The 20,082-nt window shown below is 37.2% G+C and overlaps 1 protein-coding gene across 4 annotated transcripts in view; it reads right to left on the bottom strand.

Moving 5' to 3' along the window:
• Positions 1 to 242: 242 nt before the first annotated feature.
• Positions 243 to 20,082, bottom strand: part of fam168b (family with sequence similarity 168 member B) — a 63,448-nt gene continuing 43,608 nt past the window's right edge. For 2 of the 4 annotated variants that reach the window (XR_005635004.1, XR_005635005.1), the window contains exons 7-8: positions 5,247 to 5,383; positions 243 to 2,819 (exon numbers count right to left, since the gene is read on the bottom strand). Coding sequence is in view for 1 of the 4 variants with exons in the window: in XM_039764377.1 (XP_039620311.1) it covers positions 2,783 to 2,819 (37 nt within the window). In the remaining 3 variants the exon portion in view is untranslated. The remainder of the gene's footprint in view (positions 2,820 to 5,246; positions 5,384 to 20,082) is intronic. The other 2 variants (XM_039764387.1, XM_039764377.1) reach the window with 1 other exon arrangement.

The following is a 20,082-nucleotide window of genomic DNA, read 5'->3' as shown; positions in this document are numbered from 1 at the left end:
TCAAATACTAAGGCATCAGGCAGATCAAAATCTGTAAAACCTTGTGAAAAATAATATTCTGATGTGGATCTGATCCTAATGCAATTTGTGTAAAAATGTTTGCCATATAGAGTAATCATTAAATTGTAGAAGCTGTGTGTATTTCTGCATTGTTTGACAACAAATAAAAGAAAAATAAAGAAAGATGAATATTTAAAAAAAAATCTTAATACATAAATAAATATAACAACAGTTCTATGCAATCTTTTAAAAATAATGGGCTTTATTAGTATTGACTGTGATCTTTTATGAATCCAATAAAATAAACCAAGTGTGTAAAGATGTACATTCTATTAGCTTGGGTGGCATTTATTTATTATTAAAAAAATATGAATTATTAACACTATAAAGTAAGAACAATTTCAACCAAAAAAAATAATAATAGTAAAATAAAATAATTTTAACATGAACTTATTTGATAAAGAAATTCACTTACACTGTTTGCAAGTTCACTAAATGGATGGATGTTGTAACCATACCCAATACAAAATTTTATTCTTACAAGAATTTCTTTTAGAAAGTAACAAAATACTGACACGTGTATCTGAAAAAATATATGTAATAACTAATAATAAAAATATGAAAATGTATTAGACTACGAATATTATTGAAACTGTCAGATCTGGTTGTCAAGATTCTGCAACATATAATAAATTTCTTCAACAAAAAAACAGCTCCAATAAAAGGGGATTTTAAATTTTTTATTGTAAAATGCGACGTGAAATAAAAAAAGGACCATGAACGTTTATGCTTGTAAAAGTGCAGGGTATACAATAAAAAAGAGTGGTTAAATAAAAAAGAAATGTAAGCATCAAGGCCTCATAGTGTTAACAGAGAAGAACAGACTGCTACCTATCTTGTGCATAGCACCTTTACCAGCTCCCTCTTTATATAACAAACTAAAACAAAAAAGAATTACTTTTGTTTATTGAATACTATATAAGGCAGAAGGTAAGCTTTAAATCAGGAGTGGGTTGGGATATTGTGGCAATCCAGTTATTTGTTAAATATAGAAAGGGAAATTCATTTAATCAACCTTGCAGTTTCAAAAACTGGACTGGAAGAAGTTTGCTACTTTGAAGTTTAAAAAGGAAGTTTTTCCTTATGTCCTTTGAATTTTACAGTTTCACAGCAGTAACAATTTTCTCATGTCAATCATAAATCATAATCAGTTCTGATTTTCTTCTTTGATGCCTACCTACATACATTCTGATACCTGAAAAAAATAGTTTCCTTTTCATCACAAACTGCACTTTTCTACTGCAAAAAATAATTCTGAATTAGTAAAACAATCAGAAAAGCATAATAGGGGGAAAAACCAAATGTGATGATAAAATGGATATTAGGTAACATAACTTTGAAAAATTGTGTTATTTTAATATTATGATTCATTGTAAGCTTGGCTCTTTACCACTGGTCTTCACTACTATAAAAAAAAAATAGCTTTACTTAATGTTTAAATGTTTTCTGGGCATTTTTGTTTCCTGAATGGTGTACTTACTAATATTTTCATAAATAAATTTAAGTTTGACTGTCTAATGCTGGAGTAACTTGCTTTTACAGAGATATTTTTCAGTCCACTTATACTGAACACATGAAATATCATGAAAAAAATTAATTCTGTTGCTTGCATAATTGTCTGAATACTGCATGTGCCTAGTGTGCTTTCACCAACATGAGATTACAGGTTTACAGCATACTCTTAAAGCCTTTATTTACATAAGAATAATAGTTTGAAATATGTATAGATAAATACAATTAATGTGGCTATTTAATTTCTTAAAAAGAAATATTTCACTAATTTTTCATTTCTTGACTGATGTTCATAAAATTTTACAAATTAGTATTTAATGCTTATTTGCAGGGCTATTCCAATGGTGCAAATTAATTTACAGCATTGTAAAAATTGGTCAAGTATTTAAAAAATAAATAAATACTGACTGTGCATAGCACAGCTCTTCAACAAAACCAAGACTGGCCATTCACCTCAATTTTACTTTGCTCCCCTATGTACATCTCTTCAGATACATCACAATTCAATATTAAACTCAATAAAAACTTAAAAAAATGGTAAGACAATAACATGCTGATTTACATCCAACCACCCAGATTACTAGCTAGAGCATCCTCCAAATACATCAAATTAATATTCTAACCCAAGAAATTAAAACCTGTGCCCAGTTGGATGACAAGTGTTTAAACAACAAAAAGTAAAATATTTACACAGTTTAGATTCTATAACCAAAGTATACTGTACCAAATGCTCTTAATATAGAATTCAACACAATTTATCTACTTTTGTAAATACATTAAGACATTACATTAGTGATACTAAGCTGCAAATGTATTCGCTTTTAACTTTAGCTCCTTTGGATTTTGCATATGAATGTTTTGTATTAATCATTGCATGTATACCGAGCAAGCACTTTTTAACATGCATTCAACTGTACATGAATCCAACCAAAACAAATGTACACTCCCTTCATCTTTGTAATTTATCTAGAAGATGCAAGACAGCATACAAAACACAATTCTGCATCAGAACCATTTTTTGTTTTTGTATTGGCCAAGTTGGAAGATGTAAGATATGCAGCTGTGGAATAGAGGAACATCAGATGGAGTAAACTGTAGTGTTTTGGCAAACTGTTTAGGGCACAGTAAGGATTTTTTGTTTGTTTTAAACTGCATTTAATTTCTTTTGGAAGAAGTCCCAGTCGGAAACACAAGGGCATCAGCACCAAGGCTACGCTTGACTGAATGCATATCTCTCATCTTTAAACCTGAAAAACAGAAGCAAACTGGAATTTAAAAAAAATGCTATGTAGAGGTAAATACTGTGTCGACAGAGCAAAAATATTAACCTATTGAAATCTATGCAATAATGTATTTTGGAATAAAAAAAAGAATTTAGACATCTATATTTTAAGTACACTTTGCTTAATAGTATAAATGCCAAAGCAGAGAAAACATTAACAAAAGAAAACTGAACAATATTTTATACATGTTGACTTACTAAAACTCTTTAACAATGGATCAGAGCACTGACTTTTCTATAAATCATGTTTTGCATTTTAAATTTTATAAATATGTTAGTACAGACACATGCACTGCATTTAGAATATCTACTTTTTCACAAATTAGATAAATAGATGGTGATAGAAAAATCATACCATACTAGAAAAAGACTAATTTTAATTTACAAGTACATTTCTGCTTTCAGTTTGGATATTTTGAGTACATCTTCTACGAAAATAACAAGAAATTCAGATTTATTTTTATTTTTGTCTAGGTTTTTTATGTCAAATAAAACCAAGCATAGTATAAATTCAGAATAAAAACTGAAAACTCAGATAAAGAGGCTGTCTTTGTGCAGTTAATCACTATTATACATGATACATTTTAAAAGGAATGTGTCAGTCTGAAATGGATATACAAATGTACTACGCTGGTATCTACTGAATATGACATAGATTCGAGTTCAAAATGCCAACTCCAACATCTAAATCAAGGTTATGTCCAACTTGACCGTCACATGCAACAGATAATACTGGCATATGGATAGCTGCTGCTTTTACACTAGCTGCAAGGGATTGTACATAATGCAACACAATAAATTGCACTGTATAGTTCAACATTGGATTTACATGGTTTTGAAAATTCTCTTTGTTTAGTGTTTATCCTCATGTTGTATATCTTGTTTTGACACATTTGCATTAAAACCATATCTATCTAGCAAAGCAAACTAAATCCAAAAGGGTTTTCACGCTTTATGTATCTGTCACTGCACACAATTGACTTTTGTCCACATACTTTTGTGATACCACCAAAAATTCAGCCATTAAACATATTAAATAATTGATAACTCATGAGAAGCTTGAAAATTAATGTGTTTAATCACTTAAGAGAAAAAGAGGGTACAGGAGAATTGGTTTCTGGCCCAAATCATAAAGATGTTGTGAGTTGTTATCCTAAATATAAACCATTTAGAAAATGGTAGCGAAATTGGTTCCCAGCCTGTTAAGTTTTGTTTCATTTATAAATAAAAGTTAACTCTAGAATCCCTGTAGTCTACGAAAAAACTTGTAATCCCGGGTCACCTTAAATTCCATCGCACCTCTCCATTAGAGTCTATTGTTTTGGAAATGTGTCCATCAGCACAAGCAGCCTGCTATCCCATCCACCCACGACATAGCTCAAGTTGTAAAGAAGATTCTCAGAGCTCAAGTGTGCTTAACTGCATGTGAGGTGGTTGGAGTTGTATAGGGTAAATAATATATCGTCATATATTGAAGTTGGCTTAGGGTACGACATTGACACACCCACTTTGGTAGTACAGTGGTAAGAACTGCTGATTCATGATCAAGAGGTCACAAGTTTGATTTCTGGGTCCTCCAATTGCCATTTTGAGTAGTGTGAGTTACTGTTTTTATTACTTTTATATAATAAAAGCATACATTTGATTTGAATCTGTAACAGCCAGTGTAAAATCAAATGTATGCTTCTATTATATAAAAGTAATAAAAATAGCAACTCGCACTACTCAAAATGGCAATACATGAAATGTATGTATTCCAAATGATAATATATTATTTACTCTATACAACTCCAGATAAACACACTTGAGTTCTGAGAATCTTCTTTGGGGCTTAAGCTGCTTAAACTGGGGGATGAGGTAGCAGGCTACTTGCTGCTTGTGCTGATCGATAGATTTGCAGAACAAAAGAGACTAATGGAGAGGTACAAGGGAATGTAAGAAGGTGTGGGATTACAAGTTTTTTCATAGGCTTCTGGGATTCGATTGTTAATTGCATGTATGTGATATTTTCAACATCTCGATATAATATCCATGTTTCATATGTACATCATACTTTATATTTGGTCCTGTGGTTTTGCTGTTGTAAAAATGCATTACACTTAATAAATATTAGTGCATTTATTATATATTTCTGGCCATTTCTTCTTTTTAATATTAGAACAATCTTGGTGAAAACATGAACTTTAGTCCAACAAATATTTCCATACCTAATCCCTCTATAAAGATTCAAGGAATTCTAGATTATCTGTCATTTTACATGGTTTGGTATTTTCTGCAAACAAACAGTTTATTATTTATATTCTTGTATTTCACTTCTCTAAGTCTTATCAACAGCCTCTCATGGGGGGCCTTATCAAAAACTTTGAATCAAAATAAACAATATAATGCGAACCTCTAGGGTCAAATGTTTTGATGCTTCCTCATTGAATTCCATCATATTAGTAAAGCACAATCTTCCCTGTGAATCCATGCTGACAGTTCACTAATACACCTGGTTCTTGCCATGTGATGCGATTTTGAATATGTGATCTGCCAAAAAATGCAAAATGTATTATATTAGGGCTAATAGATTCTTATGGTTAAAGCACATCTAACCACTTAATCTCTATTCAGATAAATGCAAAATACTAAATCTTGAATGGCTTTAACATAATGTGTTATAAAAACAGTTAATGAATATGTCCAAAAACTTCTTCCCATGTGCTCTGTTACTTGAAAGGTTAGTGCACTTATTATCTAGGTAAAGTGACCCTTGGCTATATCCCTTTCTAAACTAGTTTTATAAATAATACTAAAAATGATGCATAGTGATCGTCTCCATTGGATGGTTGATAAAACACTCACAATATCAGGCCTCTATGCTTTCAAGTCAAATCATGATCTAAGAGAAGCGGATATGAGCATTTGTTAACATAAAAGGTAACTCCTCCTTTTCAAATTTTGTTTACCTTTTCTTTATAGAGTGGGTCTGGGGGTGGGGGGATATGTTGAAAGAGAGAGAAAAATGGGATAGGGCCATTATAGACAAAAGGTGGTGAGTTGGCCAGGGGAAGCCTTGCATTGGAGCTGCATAAAAGGCACTCCAGGAGTAGCCCAAGTCACTCCTGATTAGCTGTGAAGAGCAAGAGTGATCGGGGAATCTTATAGAATTTGCAGATGTTGGTGGAGACGACAGGGGAGTTGGATCAGGGCTCAGCATATCCTGGTGAACGCTGAGGTATGATAACCAGCACAGGAGTCAAGTAGAGGCTCTCACAGATCCTGTGAATGCTGAGGAGATAGGGAAGGTAAAATAATGCTCAGTGGAATGGAGGCAAGGACAGTAGTTGAAGGACTACTTCATCTAAGAACTCGGCTCCAGTGAGCATATACAAAGATGGGTGAGTAGGAAGAGACTACAGTGTGAAAGAGATACCACTGGACAGAAGATTTTAAAGGAGATCCTGGAGGTCTGATATTATCCTTAGTTTTTGAAACTATTTATTGTCATTATTTATTTATTTTAATTTAGTAACTTGAGCACTGTTGTATGGATTTTTGAACAGTAAGAGACTACAGTGTGAAAGAGATACCACTGGACAGAAGATTTTATAGGAGATCCTGGAGGTCTGATATTATCATTAGTTTTTTAAACTATTTATTGTCATTATTTATTTATTTTAATTTAGTAACTTGAGCGCTGTTGTATGGATTTTTTTTTCGAAGAAGCATCACAGTTTATTTCTTTTGGACATTGCTGGTTATTAGAATAAAGGGCACTTTGCTCCTGCTGCTATTGTTGTGCGTTCTCATTCACCTATTCCATCTTGGTCTATGACAGAGGAGGCGAACTCCAAGCCTGGAGTGGCGTAGTGGCTACAGGTTTTCATTCTAACGCTTCTCCTAACAAGTGACCAGTTTTCACTGCTAATTAACTTTTTCTTCATCACATTCATACCCCTGTTAGAAGGGTTCAGCCTTCTGAATTGATTCCTTTCTTCATTTAAATGACAGCCAAGCAGAAATGAGATGTGAAACAAGCTAACAGATGACCAGCTAAACTGAGGTTTCAAACTCCAACCAATTTCACACCAATCACTTTCTTAATGAGAAGCCAATTCTTGGTGCTAATTAAACCCGTTATTTAATTCCATGGCTTGTTGCTGCTCTCATTCTGCCACAGCACACATTTGAAAACCTGTTGTTTTTCTGTTCTTTCTAAGAGCACCGTCAAAATGTTTTGGTAACCTGAGAGATCAACCTTACCAAGACCATCACCTCTCTGTAATTTCAGATATTGTGTAATGGGCACAGGGGTGGTCAAGTGGTGGCTTGTTTTGTGTCTCATTATTGTTAGGCCGCTAATTAAAGAAAAAGAAACAACTACTGGGCCTGAGTCAAGTTAATTAAAAGAAGTAATCAGCAGCAAAAACTGGTCACTAATTAAGAAGATGGTAAGAATGAAAACCTGTAGCAACTGCGGCACTCCAGTCCTGGAGTTTGCCAATCCTGATCTATGACTATCAATAACTCGTTCAAGCATGTAATGCTAGCTAAGGGCAATCCGTGTATCACAAAAACTCATACCCATCCTGCTGACTTAGCCAGGTTACAAATTCACTGGCAGGATGATGCCCAACCTCTTACTGTGTCCAAATGTTGCCATCTTTCGCCTTTACGCTTGGTGCAACTGCGTTGTTCTTATGTGTGAGTGGACGTTTCTTGCAGAGAGGGCTTCTGTTCTCTTTCTCCAATGTAGAACCCTCATCCTCATCAGAGTTCACCTCTGCTATAGCACATCTTTATTTGAAAACTAACAGTGTCAGATCAGATGGAGCATGAACAGGACTGAGACAATGAAAGTGAAAAATAAAACAAAACACTAACTTTTACAAGTACCATAAATTCACAATCGGCTGTTACAGACTCAAATGTATCAAATGTATGTTTTTATACTATAATAGTAATAATAATAGCCGCTCACTACTCGAAACAGTTAATTTTTCGAGGACCCAGGATCGAACCCACAATCACTCGATTTGGAAACAGCAGTTCTTACCTCTGCACCAGTCAAGTAGACATATGTGTGTGTATGTGTGTTGTACTCTATCCCAATTTTTTTTTTTACTTTGGTTAAATTCTGTAAAAAATAGCAGTTGTTCTTTTTATATATGTGTCTTTTGTGAAAGTGCTTATTTGAGATTTGGACTTCAGTCTTCACACATTATACACTTTACGTCAGCATTTAGCCAAATATTAGTAGACTACAAAAAAAGTTTCTGTTCTAGTTACGTGTTCCAACATTTCTTGCCTTGCAATTCCTGTCATCCTACATTTACACAGATCATTGTAGACATGGAACACATGAAATTTTATTACCGGGATTATGAGTTTTTTTATAGGCTTCAGGGATCCTAGTGCTAAATGTGGGCTTTTGATTTCAAAGTTATTTTGTTTATTTGCATTAATAATCCTGTCCAACCCTTGAAATGAAGTTATAAACCTGAGATGACCTAAACTCCTTGCTGCATCAACCCCAGTTCTTGCTTTAACACTAGAATTACCAAAGCCTATGAAAAACCTCATAAACCCGTCCCACCTTAAATCTGTTTGCTCCTCTCCGTCAGCTCTTTTGCATTGTAAATGTGTTGATAAGCAAAAGCAGCAAGTGGTCTGCTTTCCCATCTTCCCACAGCTGCAGGAAGGGCAAAATGCTCTCCAAGCTCAAGCCTTGTTTTTCTCGGAGTGAGCTATCAGTTGCTGTATAGGGTAAATAATATATCCTTATTTGAAACGTGTGAATTTAATGTGTGTGCTGTGTCTACAAAGATCTATGTAAGTGTAGGATGACAGGAAATACAGGAAATGCTGAACACATACCTAAAAGACAAACTTTTTTCATGTTTTTAGTACTAACCTGAAAATTTGGACAAGAAGTGTATAATGTGCGAAGACTGAAGGCCAAATATCAAATAAACATTTTCACAAAAGGTACAAATAACAACAACAACAACATTTATTTATATAGCACATTTTCATACAAAAAGTAGCTCAAAGTGCTTTACATAATGAAGAAAGGAAAAATAAAAGACAATAAGAAATTAAAATAAGACATTAGTTAATATAGAAAAGGAGTAAGGTCCGATGGCCAGGGTGGGCAGAAAAAAAAAAAAAAAAAAAAACAAAATCCAGACGGCTGGAGAAAAAAATAAAAACAGAACAAGTGCGCTTTTATTCAAGACTATAACCGTAGAAAAAGAAATTGGGTTAGTGTACTTCGTTGATACGAAGGCTTTGGTAATTCTAGTGTTAAACAATCCTCAACAAACTTACTCATATATGCCTCCCAAATACTGGTGTCCCTTCCGTTTAAATGTAACCCTTCACTGAGCCTCAATACTGAATAAACCTTCGCTCATCTATCCAACTCCAAGATTTAAGTCATGTATTAAATACACCTTGTTAGGTCTGATCCTCCACTTAGCACTTAATTCTTTAAAAATCTGGATTGCAGAACTGATCCTGTCCTTATTTATGTTATTCATTCAAACATGGTTAAGGACAACTAGATCCATGCCTGCTCTGGCCAAGAGCCCAAACACCCTTCCAGGGAGGTCTCGCACCTGTGTACCATGAAGGCAACACACTGTACAAGATTATCTGTCCCACAAGGAGACATGAGCTTTAATCTCCCAATGACGACTCCCCCTTTATAACTACTTTACTTTTTTTGAGGGGAATTCTTAGGGCTCCTAACCCCTTCCTATTACCTCAGAGTCACTGACCATCGCACATTTTGCACTGCCTTATGAATGTGTCTGTAGCACTACACAACTTGACTTTCCCTTACTCCTGTCCATTTCCCTTTGAAAACTATCTCATCACCACTTTCTTTTTTTCCCCCATTTTTACTTCTTTACTAAACCAATGTAACTACCAATACAAGACGTGTTTAAATGCCCCCGCTTTAAATGTGCTATTTACTTTTGCCTTCCTCCTAGCAAGAATGTTCACCACCTTGAACATTAGAAAGATTTAGACAAGAACAGGACATTCAGTAGAACACAGCTGGCCAGTCCTATCCACATATTTCTTACAAAATAACATCAGACCTAGTTCTGGGGGTCTCAACCTGTTAAGCCCTTAGGTCATTTTTCAGCAATTTCAACCTGAGGGGAGAGCACCACAATAATGCCAAATTACGCAATACACAAAGGAAGGACAGTCATTTTCCCACAAAAACATGACATATTACACATATTGCAAAAAAAAACAAAAAAACATAGGTGGATGCTGTGATTTTTCCAAATTTTTGTTATAAAATCTAAACAATTTCAGGTGAATTTTTTCACCTTTGAGGTATTATCAGACATGGTATCTGTTCAGGGGTGTGGAAATCAAATTTGTTTCTACTTGTCCATGGACAAGTAAACTTAGAAAATCCACTTGTCTGCCAGTTAAATTCATTTGCCCATAAACAAACAACAAAAGTGAAGAATAGTTTATTTTTCTGCTCTCTTTTATTGATACCAAAACTGCCTTCCATTTTAAAACTGAAAAAAGTTTTTTCAGGGAGTAGTATTTTGCCACCTTGCTCTAGAACATTATATAAAAGATTCCCTTATTTTAACTGGCTAATAAACAATGCCTTCATTATAGCTACACTAGTTCTTTTTTCATATATTACAGTTACATAACAGAACACTGTCCTGATTCATTTTCTGCCATATTCTTCAGCTTTTGTCTTGCAACATCTCCCCCCACCCCCAAGAATCTTTACCATCTCAGACAGCATGGGCTGAATGATGTTCATTTCTGCTTGAGCTGAACTGCATGGTTCCTGGACTGATGGTCCTGCAGAAGTGGATGCTGATGACTTTTCAGGTTTTTTATGAGTGATGTGCATGTTGCCAGGTGACAGCCAGAATTCCACAGCTGGTCGTGGGTCAGACTCTTCTAAAGAAGCAGTATTGAACAGCCTAGCATAACGCTCAACCTCCGAGCGTTCAGCTTTAGAAAACGCTTTTTCAATTGAACCAACTTTTTTCTTACTTTTAGACTCATGTCTCTATCTGACGTACTAAACCCCAGGTCCTATCCTTTTTCTTTCTGCACATAACCAATCACCACACGATAAACGTATTTGTGAAATTAAAACTAGTTAAAGGTTAGACCTCTGAATGGATTGCATAATTAAACATGTATAACAAAAATTTTTTTTAAAGTTCTGAAAACTCTGAGGTCTAGGTTTATAGCTAGTTTTAATTTCACAAAGACGTTTATCGTGTGGTAATTGGTTATATGGAGAAAGACAAAGGATAGGAACTGGGGGTTTAGTATGTAAGATAGACACAGCAAAAAAAAAAGCCTGCTCAGAAAAACATCCATTGAATTCTGCGATCGTGTCTCCGACCTTCAGATCACAAACCCAACATTTACACAATATTTCAGTTAATCCTGTGCGATATCCATTAAAATATCCAGTTTTTTGGAGTCTCGTCACACCTGCCATAAACGTCTCTACACTGAACGTAGACCTGAGGACCCCTTAATGCAAGGGAGCAGCACTACAGCCACGCCACCGTGCCCCCCAACACCCATGTCTAATACATGCTTTAATGCATTTCATCGTGAAAAAGATAGGAAGTATTTATCTTAGTATTCTGAATGTTCATTGAGCAGGAATATTATGAAGTCAATGTGTGGCGATTGCTGCCGCCGCTTCCACAGTGCAAGAGGAAGTCAGTTGAAGAAGCGCGCAGAGATTAACAACTGGGTCAGGGAGAAAATCTAGTAAATGAAACATTCATTTTAAGATGAAATTTAGTTTGCGACATTATACTGATAAAATAAACTACGAAAATAAAGTGGAAATGTCGACTATAATCTCGATGTAAAAGTCGAGAATAATGTGGAAATGTCGAGAATAAAGTCAACATGTCGACTTTAATTTTGAAATTTACATTTTTTTTTTGTCTTCACTGTGTCCGTATTTTTTTCATCGTGGTCTTAATACACTCCCGTAGGTTTTTCAGGGCCTGTTGTGCCGGTTTTAATCAAGCAATGATCCATTTCTCATCCGCGATGCTACTTGTTTAAGTTTCAGCAACACGCATAAAGCAAGAACAACGTGCTTACCGCAGTGCATTATGGGTTACGCAGGCAATTCCTAATGACGTATTCGAAATTCCGCAAGATGTACATTTCCAAAGAAGTAAATATTACCGATGTTGTCGGGGAAAAAAATAATCGCGTCTAAGTGAAGATTTTTATTGATATTTCATAACATTTTGAAACCGTTAGAATGTTTTCTTCTTTATTTTTAATAAACTGACAGCGCCAAACCAACTTGTTTTAAATGAAAAAGACAGCTCATCAAAATTGATGTCACACAAATTTAAATAAAACTCAATATTTCACAACCTACACGAAATTGCAAACTTCAGGAAAGATTAACTGCCTAACAAGCTTTATGTGGCGAAAACAATTGCATTGTAGGTGAAATGACCGCATTTTTATGTAGAAAAAATGAATTTTATCAATAATAAAAGTTATTGATTATAATGAAAAATCATCAAATTAAATCGTAATATCGGCATGAAAAAAATGACTGCATCTCCAAGCATGTAAATAGTAGGGTAAAATGTAAGACCACAAGAGTGATTCCCCTTTGAAAAGTCAGCCGTCATTTTGTAAACAATATTGAATACCAATTCAAGAAATGAAGAACATGGCTAAGTTGACGGTTTCCGCACGAAGTACGTACTCAAATTTTTAAAATTTGAAAGTAGTGGTAAAAATGTGCCCTGCACAGCGTACAATTCTTTTTTCTTCAGAAAGTGAAGAACTGAACAACTGAAACCAGAAAAACACGCTTGTCCGACAGCCAATTTACCCGTGTCGGACGAGTCGGGCGTTGGATTTCCGCACCCCTGCTGTTCCTCTGTGTCTTTGTGTTATCAACATGAAACTTTTCACATACAGTAGTTCCAGCATTTGGCACGATGGGCACCCAACCACCTCCAGAACCTTTACAGGTAGGGATGCCCAAACTGTAAATATAAAATACTATAAAACATTTATATAACATATAGTTTCATATTATTTATATATATCGATACTAATAATAGGCAAAGCCCTCAGTGACTCATCACTAATTCTCAAACTTCCCGTGTGGGTGGAAGGCTCATTCCTTACAGCTTCCTTACAAAAGTTGGGCAGGTTTCATTTCGAAACTCTACGCGTAATGGTCATAACTGGAAGCTATTTTTCTCCATATACTGTAATGGAGTGGAGCTCGAAAGCCGTGGGGGGCGGAGTTTCGTGTGACATCAAGCCTCCCACGTAATCACATGAACTGACAGTCAACGCAGTACGTAGAAAACAAGGAAGAGCTCCAAAAAGCGCTGAAGAAAACATGCATTATATAATTGAGAAGGCAGCAAAACAATAAGAAGCGAGCGAGTGACATATACAACCATATTCATGAGTGTTGCTACTTCGGAAACAAAGCACGGTGTAAACCTAAAGTTTAAATTAAGTTCATAGACAGGCTGCCGCTGGCGTTTGTCATGCCCACGGCTAATGCGGGATACAAGTTTAATGAGAGGACGCAGGGTATAAACAACAGTTTTGATCAGTTTCTAATTTCAAATTGCAGGTGAAGGGCTGTGCTTATGCAAATTACGAGAGACTGTGTTTGTGGGGGGATTGACAGTCAAGGCGGGTGGAGGAGTGACGTCATCCTCTCCCCTCCCATTCACCTCATTTTGCTCTGAGCTGAGCTCCATGGCTAACGCCGTCTTCCGAAGCAACTTCGTCACACTGCCACCAAATACTCACAGAAAAATCCACAAGTTAATACACACACTATCTCTAGAGTTTCTCCACACTGAATCCTCCAGGCACTACTTACAAAAGGTTACATTGACAATTGTTTTACATTATTTTTAAAATGTTTCCTTTTCTTCTCGATTCATTTTACTCTTGCACCCCCTTGGTTTGAGAAGAAGTATGAAAAAATATGAGGTTACAACAGAAACACAGATCACCAATTCAAGCTTTATGAATAATCGATTTGCCATCAATAATTGTTTTGGTAAAGCCATACTCAGTGTAATCCTCCTTCCATTTAATAATTTTTCCGCCACTAGCCATGATTAAATGAACGGTAAAAAAGTAAGAGCGAAGCAAGGGTGACTTATTCAGGCAGGCATATATATGCCAGCAACACTCATGACAATGACAAAACAATTACATTGTCAATCATGTTACGTTATTATTAAAATGTTTCCTTTTCTTTTTGCTTCTCCGCTGCCAAGTGCGGGTATTTTGAGATATATATATATATATATATATATATATATATATATATATATATATACACAGATATATATAGATATGACAGCAACACTCATATCAATGACAAAACAATTACATAAACAATCATGTTACGTTATTTTTAAAATTTTTCCTTTTCTTTTTCATAACTTCTTTTACAAACTACTTCTCCGATACAAAGCGCGGGTATTCTGCTAGAGTATATATATATATATATATATATATATATATATATATATATATATATATATATATATATATATACTGCTCAAAAAATTAAAGGAACACTTTTTAATGAGAGTATAGCATAAAGTCAATGAAACTTATGGGATATTAATCTGGTCAGTTAAGTAGCAGAGGGGGTTGTTAATCAGTTTCAGCTGCTGTGGTGTTAATGAAATTAAGAACAGAGGCACTAGAGGGGCAACAATGAGATGACCCCAAAACAGGAATGGTTTAACAGGTGGAGGCCACTGACATTTTTCCCTCCTCATCTTTTCTGACTGTTTCTTCACTAGTTTTGCATTTGGCTACAGTCAGTGTCACTACTGGTAGCATGAGGCGATACCTGGACCCTACAGATGTTGCACAGGTAGTCCATCTTCTCCAGGATGGCACATCAATACGTATCATTGCCAGAAGGTTTGCTGTGTCTCCCTGCGCAGTCTCAAGGGCATGGAGGAGATTCTAGGAGACAAGCAGTTACTCTAGGAGAGCTGGAGAGGGCCATAGAAGGTTCTTAACCCATTAGCAGGACCGGTATCTGCTCCTTTGGGAAAAGCAGAACAGGATGAGCACTGTCAGAGCCCTACAAAATGACCTCCAACAGGCCACTGGTGTGAATGTCTCTGACCAAACAACCAGAAAGACTTCATGAGGGTGACCCAAGAGCCCCATGTCCTCTAATATGCCCTGAGCTCACTGCCCAGCAGCATGCAGCTCGATTGGCATTCGCCATAGAATACCAGAATTGGCAGATGCACCACTGGTGCCCTGTGCTTTTCACAGATGAGAGCAGGTTCACCCTGAGCACGTGACAGAAGTGAAAGGGTCTGGAGAAGCCATGGAGAACATTATGCTGCCTGTAACATCATTCAGCATGAGCACTTTGGTGGTGGGTTAATATTGTCTGGGGAGGCATATCCATGGAGGGTCACACAGACCGCTACAGGCTTAAAAAAGGCACCTTGGCTCCCATTAGGTATCAGGATGAAATCCTTGGACTTATTGTCAGACCCTATGCCGGTACAGTGGCTCCTGGTGCACGACAATTCCTGGCCTCATGTGGTGAGAGTATGCAGGCAGTTCCTGGAGGATGAAGGAATTGATACCATTGACTGGCCACCACACTTTCCTGACCTAAATCCAATAGAACACCTCTGGGACATTATGTTTTGGTCCATCCAATGCCACCAGGTTGCACCTCAGACTGTCCAGGAGCTCAGTGATGCCCTGGTCGAGATTTGGGAGGTGATCTCCCACAACACCATCTGTCATCTCATTAGAAGCATGCACCGATGTTGTCAGGCATGTATATAAGAACACAGGGGCCATACAAACTGCTGCGTACAATTTTGAGTTGCTGCAATTAAATTTTGGCAAAATGGACTAGCCTGCCACATAATTTTTTCACTTTGATTTTTGGGGCGTCTTTGAATTCAGGGCTCTGTAGGTTGATCATTTTCATTTCCATCAAACGATGTGGCATCCTTTCGTTCCTAACACATTACCCAGTCTATATCAGTATAGATATCCAGGAGGATTTCTTTTTCCCATTGAGATCTGATGTGTTTTCAAAGTGTATATATATAATATATCCAAAAATCCAAACCTACATGGCCCTGTGTGAAAAAGTAATTCCCCCCTTGTTAAAAAATATATAATATATACACTTTGAAAACACATCAGATCTCAATGGGAAAAAGAAATCCTCCTGGATATCTATACTGATATAGACTGGGTAATGTGTTAGGAACGAAAGGATGCCACATCGTTTGATGGAAATGAAAATGATCAACCTACAGAGCCCTGAATTCAAAGACGCCCCAAAAATCAGAGTGAAAAAATTATGTGGCAGGCTAGTCCATTTTGCCAAAATTTAATTGCAGCAACTCAAAATTGTACGCAGCACTTTGTATAGTCCCTGTGTTCTTGTATACATGCCTGACAACATCGGTGCATGCTTCTAATGAGATGACAGATGGTTTTGTGGGGGATCTCCTCCCAGACTTGGACCAGGGCATCACTGAGCTCCTGGACAGTCTGAGGTGCAACCTGGTGACATTGGATGGACCAAAACATAATGTCCCAGAGGTGTTCTATTGGATTTAGGTCAGGAAAGTGTGGTGGCCAGTCAATGGTATCAATTCCTTCATCCTCCAGGAACTGCCTGCATACTCTCACCACATGAGGTTGAATGATGTTACAGGCAGCATAATGTTCTCCATGGCTTCTCCAGACCCTTTCACTTCTGTCACGTGCTCAGGGTGAACCTGCTCTCATCTGTAAAAAGCACAGGGCACCAGTGGTGCATCTGCCAATTCTGGTATTCTATGGCGAATGCCAATCGAGCTGCATGCTGCTGGGCAGTGAGCTCAGGGCCCATTAGAGGACATGGGGCCCTTGGGTCACCCTCATGAAGTCTTTCTGGTTGTTTGGTCAGAGACATTCACACCAGTGGCCTGCTGGAGGTCATTTTGTAGGGCTCTGGCAGTGCTCATCCTGTTCCTCCTTGCCCAAAGGAGCAGATACTGGTCCTGCTGATGGGTTATGGACCTTCTAAGGCCCTCTCCAGCTCTCCTAGAGTAACTGCTTGTCTCCTAGAATCTCCTCCATGCCCTTGAGACTGTGCAGGGAGACACAGCAAACCTTCTGGCAATGACACGTATTGATGTGCCATCCTGGAGAAGTTGGACTACCTGTGCAACCTCTGTAGGGTCCAGGTATCGCCTCATGCTACCAGTAGTGACACTGACTGTAACCAAATGCAAAACTAGTGAAGAAACAGTCAGAAAAGATGAGGAGGGAAAATGTCAGTGGCCTCCACCTGTTAAGCCATTCCTGTTTTGGGGTCATCTCATTGTTGCCCCTCTAGTGCATCTGTTGTTAATTTAATTAACACCACAGCAGCTGACACTGATTAACAACCCCCTCTGCTACTTAACTGACCAGATTAATATCCCATAAGTTTCATTGACTTTTATGCTATACTCTGATTAAAAAGTGTTCCTTTAATTCTTTTGAGCAGTATATATATATATATATATATATATATATATATATATATATATATATATATATATATATATATATATATATATATACACACACACACACACACATACAGTGGTGTGAAAAACTATTTGCCCCCTTCCTGATTTCTTATTCTTTTGCATGTTTGTCACACAAAATGTTTCTGATCATCAAACAGATTTAACCATTAGTCAAATATAACACAAGTAAACACAAAATGCAGTTTTTAAATGATGGTTTTTATTATTTATGGAGAAAAAAATCCAAACCTACATGGCCCTGTGTGAAAAAGTAATTCCCCCCTTGTTAAAAAATAACCTAACTGTGTTGTATCACACCTGAGTTCAATTTCCGTAGCCACCCTTAGGCCTGATTACTGCCACACCTGTTTCAATCAAGAAATCACTTCAATAGAAGCTGCTTGACACAGAGAAGTAGAGCAAAAGCACCTCAAAAGCTAGACATCATGCCAAGATCCAAAGAAATTCAGGAACAAATGAGAACAGATGTAATTGAGATCTATCAATCTGGTAAAGGTTATAAAGCCATTTCTAAAGCTTTGGGACTCTAGCAAACCACAGTGAAAGCCATTATCCACAAATGGCAAAAACATGGAACAGTGGTGAACCTTCCCAGGAGTGGCCGGCCAACCAAAATTACCCCAAGAGCGCAGAGACGACTCATCCGAGAGGTCACAAAAGACCCCAGGACAATGTCTAAAGAACTGCAGGCCTCACTTGCCTCAATTAAGGTCAGTGTTCACGACTCCACCATAAGAAAGAGACTGGGCAAAAACGGCCTGCATGGCAGATTTCCAAAATGCAAACCACTGTTAAGCAAAAAGAACATTAGGGCTCGTCTCAATTTTGCTAAGAAACATCTCAATGATTGCCAAGACTTTTGGGAAAATACCTTGTGGGCTGATGAGACAAAAGTTGAACTTTTTGTAAGGCAAATGTCCCGTTACATCTGGCGTAAAAGGAACACAGCATTTCAAAAAGAACATCATACCAACAGTAAAATATGGTGGTGGTAGTGTGATGGTCTGGGGTTGTTTTGCTGCTTCAGGACCTGGAAGGCTTGCTGTGATAGATGGAACCATGAATTCTACTGTCTACCAAAAATCCTGAAGGAGAATGTCCGGCCATCTGTTCGTCAACTCAAGCTGAAGCGATCTTGGGTGCTGCAACAGGACAATGACCCAAAACACACCAGCAAATCCACCTCTGAATGGCTACAGAAAAACAAAATGAAGACTTTGGAGTGGCCTAGTCAAAGTCCTGACCTGAATCCAATTGAGATGCTATGGCATGACCTTAAAAAGGCGGTTCATGCTAGAAAACCCTCAAATAAAGCTGAATTACAACAATTCTGCAAAGATGAGTGGGCCAAAATTCCTTCAGAGCGCTGTAAAAGACTCACTGCAAATTATCACAAACGCTTGATTGCAGTTATTGCTGCTAAGGGTGGCCCAACCAGTTATTAGGTTCAGGGGCAATTACTTTTTCACATAGGGCCATGTAGGTTTGGATTTTTTTTCTCCCTAATTAATAAAACCATCATTTAAAAACTGCATTTTGTGTTTACTTGTGTTATATTTGACTAATGGTTAAATGTGTTTGATGATTAGAAACATTTTGTGTGACAAACATGCAAAAGAATAAGAAATCAGGAAGGGGGCAAATAGTTTTTCACACCACTGTATACACACATACATATATACAGTACATATACACACATATATATACATATATATACACACACACACACACATACATACAGTGCATCTGGAAAGTATTCACAGTGCATCACTTTTTCCACATTTTGTTATGTTACAGCTTTATTCCAAAATGGATTCAATTAATTTTTTTCCTCAGAATTCTACACACAACACCCCATAATGACAATGTGAAAAAAGTTTACTTGAGATTTTTGCAAATTTATTAAAAATAAAAAATTGAGAAAGCACATGTACATAAGTATTCACAGCCTTTGCCATGAAGCTCAAAATTGAGCTCAGGTGCATCCTGTTTCCCCTGATCATCCTTGAGATGTTTCTGCAGCTTAATTGGAGTCCACCTGTGGTAAATTCATTTGATTGGACATGATTTGGAAAGGCACACACCTGTCTATATAAGGTCCCACAGTTGAGAGTTCATGTCAGAGCACAAACCAAGGATGAAGTCAAAGGAATTGTCTGTAGACGTCCGAGATGGGATTGTCTCAAGGCACAAATCTGGGGAAGGTTACAGAAAAATTTCTGCTGCTTTGAAGGTCCCAATGAGCACAGTGGCCTCCATCATCCGTAAGTGGAAGAAGTTCAAAACCACCAGGACTCTTCCTAGAGCTGGCCGGCCATCTAAACTGAGCGATCAAGGTAGAAGGGCCTTAGTCAGGGAGGTGACCAAGAACCCAATGGTCACTCTGTCAGAGCTCCAGAGGTCCTCTGTGGAGAGAGGAGAACCTTCCAGAAGGACAACCATCTCCTCAGCAATCCACCAATCAGGCCTGTATGGTAGAGTGGCCAGACGGAAGCCACTCCTTAGTAAAAGGCACATGGCAGCCCGCCTGGAGTTTGCCAAAAGGCACCTGAAGGACTCTCAGCCCATGAGAAACAAAATTCTCTGGCCTGATGAGACGAAGAATGGAACTCCTTG

The sequence above is a fragment of the Polypterus senegalus genome, chromosome 1, assembly GCF_016835505.1.
Source record: "Polypterus senegalus isolate Bchr_013 chromosome 1, ASM1683550v1, whole genome shotgun sequence".
Lineage (NCBI taxonomy): Eukaryota > Metazoa > Chordata > Cladistia > Polypteriformes > Polypteridae > Polypterus > Polypterus senegalus.
The sequence above is the reverse complement of the archived record's forward strand: the minus strand, read 5'-3'. Positions and strand labels throughout refer to the sequence as shown.